General features: G+C 48.3%; 1 protein-coding gene across 1 annotated transcript; it reads right to left on the reverse strand.

Moving 5' to 3' along the window:
- Positions 1–1,998: 1,998 nt before the first annotated feature.
- LOC132940809 (uncharacterized) lies at positions 1,999–7,266 on the reverse strand. Its single transcript, XM_061008575.1, has one exon. The coding sequence runs from the start codon at positions 7,264–7,266 to the stop codon at positions 1,999–2,001; it is 5,268 nt and encodes a 1,755-aa protein (XP_060864558.1).
- Between the last annotated feature and the right edge of the window lie 749 nt (positions 7,267–8,015).

Here is an 8,015-nt window from a genome sequence, read left to right on the forward strand (position 1 = left end):
TCTATAGACTATCTCCTTCTACGTAACACGAAATGTGTGACTTTTAAACTACAGCACACACATCATGTTACGTCGAAAAAGACGGGCTACTACATCTTTCATAATCATATAATTAATATTTATAGTTACCCTATAGTTGAACCTGTTTAAATACTCAAATAATTAGGTGCCAGCTCCTTGGTCGGTTCATCGGCTACAATGGTGTTGATCTGCGATATACAGGTGGTGTTAGTTCGTTGACCATCAATTTTCTAGAGACCATCTCCTTCTACGTAACACGAAATGTGTGACTTTTAAACTACAACACCCACATCATGTTACGTCGAAAAAGACAGGCTACTACATCTTTCATGTTCATATTTTTGATATTTATTGTGCGACGGCTGCACATCAAGCCGGGTTGACGCGTGTAGGTATGTGCATGCGCTGAAGGCTGCCTACAAGTGTCGGATCGTGTGTGACTTACCTCGTCACTGCTGACCTGTCGATAACCCTGTAGGAGGGGGTGAGTGGACTGTATGGCGGATTAGGTTTGAGAGTAAGAAACGTAAGGTATGAGGTGATGAATAAAGGCTATTCAACAAGAACAATATTTACGATATGAAAGGGTATGATATACAATTTATTACAATATGCTGCAAATAAATAACTTAATACTAGTGTTAGTAGATACTAATACTACGATCGCACAACGATCGGCATAATTCAATGACAACGAATAAATAAGAACGTCGCGTAGGACGAGTAATAATTACAATGACAAAATAAACAAACAAATGATAACGGTGTGTACGACCTGATACGACGGCAAGTGATAACACGGTGATGTGGTTGTCCCGGAACGGTTATGACCAGCTGGAGATAGGCAGGACTGCGACAATGCTCCGAACGTCGCCTGCGGCGAATAACACGACAACTCGTTGACGTGCGACTGTTGGTCGACCGGTGGAGCGGAGGTAGTTTAAATTAACTGACCGACGCGTGTGCGAAAGAGTACTTATGGTTGACGAAGTAACTCAAAATCGTCACGCGTGGACGTGCTTGGCACGATATGAACGGCAACAAAAAAAGTCGGTTTTACGCCACGGTTCGCACTGCGTTGAAACGGACGGGCGGAACACGTGATACACGGGTACGTGGATGAGCAGGGCTCGAATCACACACTTAACGATCGAACGACAGGAGCCACTACAATATTTATGGCTCGTGACACGGGCGGTTGAAACGATGCAACCGGGTGCACAGCGCACGATAGAAAACAATAACACGGCGGCTACGACACGGTTCGCACTGCGTTAGAAACGGACGGGCGGAACACGCGGTATGTGGACGAGCAGGGCTCAAGTCACACAAAGATCAGACGAGCGACAAAGGTCGCTAGAAACACTGTCGTATCGCGACACGGACGGTCGAGACGAGAAAACACTAGTACAACGCCGGAGCTTGGATGCTCGACGTAAAACAAAAAAAAATGGCGTATAAACGGCGACGACGCACCGGGTCGTGGAAAAGACATAAACAAAAAAACTATAGAACGCCAAGACGACGGCTGAGTAACGACAGACACGGCGGTGGCGGGTGTCGGCGACCAACGGCTAGACCGCGACAGTACCCGTCCCCTCCTCATAGTAAAAGGTTCGGTTCGCGTAGATTTCGTCAGGGTGACAAACATTGCAACAAATTCGGATCGCATGCAGCGCGCCGGATTTAAAATTTGATTGTATATCCAACATTTCCTCCCCGGGTTGAAAGACCCAGGCGTCTTTCAAGAAGTCAAGAGTCTTGAATGTGGTTCAATGAAAATCAGATCGTACACATAACATAATAATCGAAAAAAATGAGTGGATAAGCCACGAGCAAAATCAACAAACATAAAAATAAATAATAATTATACATATATACATAATTGTAAAGAACCTAGTACTCATCAACCTCAAAAAAAATAATAAAATTGAAATAACTAGGGAAATATGGACAGGTAGATGCTTAAAAACTGGACTAGGATTCAATCGGTAAACGAACAAGCTTAACGACGGGCCGCTTGTAGACACCGTCTTGAGTACGCACAGACACAACGCGCACGACGTCATCAGATCCCGGATGAACTTCAGTGACGCGACCGAGACGCCAATCAGTTGGTGGTCGACTCGGAGCTTCGACGATGACCATGTCGCCGATCACTAGATTTGGGAACGACTTGAACCACTTCTGTCGACCTTGCAATGTAGATAGGTATTCGCGTGACCACCGTTTCCAATAGGACTGATGGCATTGCCGAATGAGCTGCCAGCGATTCAAACGGTTGATTTTGACTTCGGTGATGTTAGGTTCAGGCACGGCGTGTATCGGCTGTCCGATCAGAAAGTGTCCCGGCGTTAACGCATTTAGGTCGTGCGGGTCGGATGAACTCGGCGTAATCGGTCGGGAATTCAGAATGCCCTCGATGCGAGTGGTCAACGTATAGAATTCTTCGTACGTCAACACCTGCTGACCGATGACGTGTTTGAGGTGAAATTTGACGCTCTTGATGCCGGCTTCCCAAATTCCACCGAAATGCGGCGCGGCAGGCGGGTTGAAGTGCCATGTGCAGTTGAGGTGCGACGAGAGACGGTCTTGGGCCTTGGCGTCGCGAAATAACAATTTTAGCTGGCGGGCGGCGCCGACGTAATTTGTGCCACAGTCCGAGTAGAGGTTGGACGGAATCCCACGGCGGGCGACGAACCGGTCCAAAGCCGCGAGGAAGGCGTCAGTGCTGAGATCGGACACGATTTCGAGGTGGACCGCCTTGACGGACATACAAATAAATAAGGCGAGGTAGACCTTGACCGAATGTGCATTTCGACGACGGTGTTCCTTAACGAGGAACGGCCCTCCGTAGTCCATACCGACGTGTGAGAACGGACGATGAGGTTGAACTCGGTAGGACGGTAGGTCAGCCATCAGTGGTTGAGGGCGGACAGCCTTATGACGTGTGCACGGAACGCACGAAAAAATGGCACGTCGAACTGCCGCGCGACCTGACAGTATCCAATATTTTTGGTTTAACATTGATAGTATCAGCCTTGATCCGCCGTGCAAAAATGACAAATGGTAATGGCGGATGATCAATTCGGTGAGGTGCGAGGATCGCGGCAATAAAATCGGGTGCTTCGCGTCATGACCGGCACTAGAGAAGCGCAGACGGCCTCCGACTCGTATGATCCCCCTCTCGTCGACGTAGGGCGCCAACTGCGCCATAGACGGCGGCGAAATGATAGATTGATTTTTTAACATTTTGATCAGCTCGGCAAAATAATGTTGTTGCGTACGCTGTACGATGATCGATAACGACGTTTGTCGCTCGGCGAACGTGATAGGGCCGATACGGATTGGCTGTCGTCGTAAACGATGAGACAAATAACGTGAGACGTACGACAACACTCGTAACATTTTTTCGAGCGACGAAAAACGACCAATAAAATCTAATGACGACGGTGGGACATTGACGGTCAACGTCATGATGACATTCGGCCGGTTTTCGGGCAGCTCGTCAGGGGCGAGCGGAATAAATTTCGATTGTGGCCATTGGTCTTCGGGAAGTCGTAGGAACTCAGGACCGGTCCAATAGATGGGCGAGGACAACATTGACTTCGGTAAGAGCCCACGAGATGCGGGGTCCGCGGGGTTGTCGTTCGTTGATACGTAAGTCCAGCTGCACGTCGGTACTAATTGTCGTATTTTGGCAACCCGGTTGGTTACGAAAATCTTAAAATGTTTTTGGTCTGACGTCAACCATGACAAAACGACCGATGAGTCCGACCACGCTCGCACACGAGATACGGTAATTTCGCTGGACAACACGGAGTGCACGTGATGAAGCGTGCGGGCGAGTAGCAGGGCGCCGCACAGCTCTAGGCGCGGTATGGATAGCGATTCGTCGGCGGCAGAACTCTTCAGGGGGGCAACCTTGGTTTTGCTGGTAATGAATTTCACAGAAGTGTTGCCGGCGCTGTCGACGATGCGAAGGTAAATAACGGCCGCATAACCTTTGACTGATGCGTCCGCGAAGCCGAGTAGCTGGATGTCCTGCCGACAGGTGACGTCAATGTGACGTGGTAGGTTTAAATCGAATACTAGCGGCAACTCCGTGCAGAATTGTTGCCACATAGATTGTAACTCATCGGGCATCTGGTCGTCCCAGCCGAGTTTTGTACACCATAATAACTGCATGAAGCACTTTGCCCACAACAACATCGGGCCGAGCGCGCCGATGGGATCGAATAAACGCGCGATGATGGACAATACCTGACGTTTTGTGGACGACGTTTGTTGAAGGCTGGTATGGTAAGCGAAGCTGTCTGTATTCGTGTCCCAATGTAGGCCGAGAACCTTCACGGCGTGTTCCTCTCGCGGGTCGAATGACATAGATTGTACTCGGTCCTCGGACGGGACGGATTCGAGTACGGCGGCACTGTTGCTAGTCCACTTGCTCAATGTACAGGCGCCGCTGCGTAGTAGATCAACAATATCATTTTTCCGACGTAATAATAGCTCTTCGGTGGCAGCCCCGACAACGATGTCGTCGACGTAGGCGGCTCGAGTAAGTACGTCCTTTGCTAGTGGAAAGCGGTGACCTTCTTGGTGATCGAGCTCGTGAAGACAGCGTATGGCGAGATACGGCGCGCAGTTGAGACCGTACGTGACAGTGCATAGTTGAAATTCGACGAGTTCGTCGTTGGGCGAGTCGCGCCAAAATATGTGTTGAAATGTCCGATCTTCCGGACGAATTAAAATTTGTCGATACATTTTGACGATGTCGGCGGATAAAATGTACCTATGCATGCGGCAACGAAGTAGTATGTCGCGTAAGTCAACTTGTAGTTTCGGTCCGGTGCACAAGACGTCGTTGAGAGAGCGACCGGACGACGAAGCGGACGAGGCGTCGAACACGACGCGTATTTTGGACACGTCACCGTCAGCCTTGAGTACGGCGTGATGCGGAATAAAATATGTGCCCGGTGCCGGAGCTGGTACCATGTGTCCTAACGATTGATATGTTGACATGAACTTTCGGTAGGCCGCGTATAAAACGGAATCCTTGATCAACCGTTTTTCTAAATTATAAAATCGTTTTAGCGCTATGGAGCGCGAGTCACCGAGACCGTGACGCGGCGCGGCGTCTTGATGTTGATCTGAGTCGGTGAATAAATGTCGAAATGGTAGGGCGACACAAAATCGACCTGTCGTATCACGTGAAGTAGACGTCTTGAAATATTCTTCACACCATTGGTCCTCTGTGGTGGGCGACGATGGTACGGCGGGTTCTTCGACCAGCCAAAACTTCTGTAATAAATCCCCAATCGACGGCGGACTTACGGCAGTGGTCAACGCGGATAAGGATGACGAGTTCGGTGTAGTGAATGATCCAAAAACTATCCAACCGAGTTGAGTGTCCAATGCTGATGGAAGGCCGGGATGATGCTCGACGCCGGCATGTGCGCGAACAAGACTGGGTAATATGTCGGCGCCGAATAGGACGTCGACGCGCGACGGAACATCGAAATTGTTGTCGGCGAGACAGAGGTGTTGGTACTTAGAACGTACGCTCGCTGGTAACCGCGTAGACGGCATGGCGGTAGTGATTTGCGTAAGAATTACTAAATCGACTGACGGGAATAACTGAGGTTCAAAATGCGACGAAAATCGACAACTGGTTACGCCTTGTACGTGATTCACGGGACTTTGCGCGAGACCGACGATATCGGTTTTAAAACGACGTTTAGACAGGCCTAACCGAGCGAAGCAATCACTTGTCATGGCCGAAATTTGAGAACCACTGTCGAGAAGCACTCGAACTGAATGTGTTTGGTCCCAGGCGTCCTTAATGTGTACTATGGCCGTACCGAGGACAACCGTGGAGTTGGTGCACGCTGCACCCGAAAATGAGCTGGGCTTGTCAGCGGAGGGACCTGAACTGGTACTCTGAATAGCTTTGCTCGCGGCCGATGACTGATTGTTATCAAGATGTAGCAGGGAGTGATGACGCTTACTTTTGCACGAAAAGCAACCCTTGGTTGACGAACACGTATTGACCATATGACCCGGACTCAAACATGCGAAACACAATTTACGGGCTAACACAGTTTCTCGTCGTTTATCGACAGACATTCCGGTGAGCTTTGGGCATTGATATATTCTATGATCCGACTTATCACAACATAAACAATCCCTAGACTTAAGTTTAATCGAGGTAGACGTAGTAGCGGCGAACACTGATTTATTCGGTACGACTTTATTACGCGCATTATACTTTTCGTGCGGTTTTCCGACAATGTCAGGTTTACTGGGCTTTTTAATATTTTCTAATACTCGGCACCGTTGTTGTACAAATTGTATTAACTCGTCGAACGTCGGAATATTCGACGGAGACGTACTGGATTCAAACAACTGCATTGTGGTTGAGTCAAGAACCCGAGAACCCATGTGAAACAGCAGAAAACTGGCGAGGTCGTTGACACCGAGGGACTTAATTAACGACACATTTTTTTTAAATGTATTGACGAATAACGACAGAGCTGGTAACGACTCGTGTGCGATTGGCTTGAAAGCGAAAAGTTTGTCTAAATGTGCGGAAGCTAAAAGACGCTTGTTGTCAAAACGATCGGACAATGCTTCCCACGCGAGAGCGTAATTATCCGCAGACAGCGGTATTGATTTCACAACGGTTAACGCGTCTCCCTTTAAACTAGCCAGTAAAAAATGGAAACGTTGCGCGTCGCCGATGAGAGCGTTATCGTGTACGAGGGACACAAATATATCGCGATAAGACCGCCACTCTAGTAAATCACCGTCGAAGTGAGGTAACTCGATTTTCGGTAACGAAATATATTGTTGTGACGCGGCGGCGTTGGACGGCGACGGCGACGATTTATTTTCAGAAATATTCACGGAAACGGCACTCGCGTGAACAGCACTCGCGACGATAGTTTTTATTTCGAGACGTATTGATTCCATTGACGTAGCCACCGGACGATCAACCTGTTCGAACTCGGCAATACGGTTGAGGTCAGTTAACGCGTTAATAATAACATCCCGCTGACTTTGAAATTGTTCGACGAGCCTATTCAAATCCTCGGCATGAATAATTAACGACGGTACTCGACTGACATCGGAGCGTGCCTCTAATGCAGTGGCCTGAATGCCTTTAATGGAATTCAGAATGTCGTCTCGTTTAGCGCGCGCTCGCGTCAAAACGATTTCAGGACTCTCCTGGACTTTTGGTGGCATGACGATAGAAATGTAAAATTATGTAAACGACAAAATATTGAAGACGGATTGATACGAAGTAGCACACACAAATAATTATCCGGCCCGAAGGACCAAACAATGTGCGACGGCTGCACATCAAGCCGGGTTGACGCGTGTAGGTATGTGCATGCGCTGAAGGCTGCCTACAAGTGTCGGATCGTGTGTGACTTACCTCGTCACTGCTGACCTGTCGATAACCCTGTAGGAGGGGGGTGAGTGGACTGTATGGCGGATTAGGTTTGAGAGTAAGAAACGTAAGGTATGAGGTGATGAATAAAGACTATTCAACAAGAACAATATTTACGATATGAAAGGGTATGATATACAATTTATTACAATATGCTGCAAATAAATAACTTAATACTAGTGTTAGTAGATACTAATACTACGATCGCACAACGATCGGCATAATTCAATGACAACGAATAAATAAGAACGTCGCGTAGGACGAGTAATAATTACAATGACAAAATAAACAAACAAATGATAACGGTGTGTACGACCTGATACGACGGCAAGTGATAACACGGTGATGTGGTTGTCCCGGAACGGTTATGACCAGCTGGAGATAGGCAGGACTGCGACAATGCTCCGAACGTCGCCTGCGGCGAATAACACGACAACTCGTTGACGTGCGACTGTTGGTCGACCGGTGGAGCGGAGGTAGTTTAAATTAACTGACCGACGCGTGTGCGAAAGAGTACTTATGGTTGACGAAGTAACTCAAA

Source organism: Metopolophium dirhodum, chromosome 1 (genome assembly GCF_019925205.1).
Source record: "Metopolophium dirhodum isolate CAU chromosome 1, ASM1992520v1, whole genome shotgun sequence".
NCBI classification, from domain to species: domain Eukaryota; kingdom Metazoa; phylum Arthropoda; class Insecta; order Hemiptera; family Aphididae; genus Metopolophium; species Metopolophium dirhodum.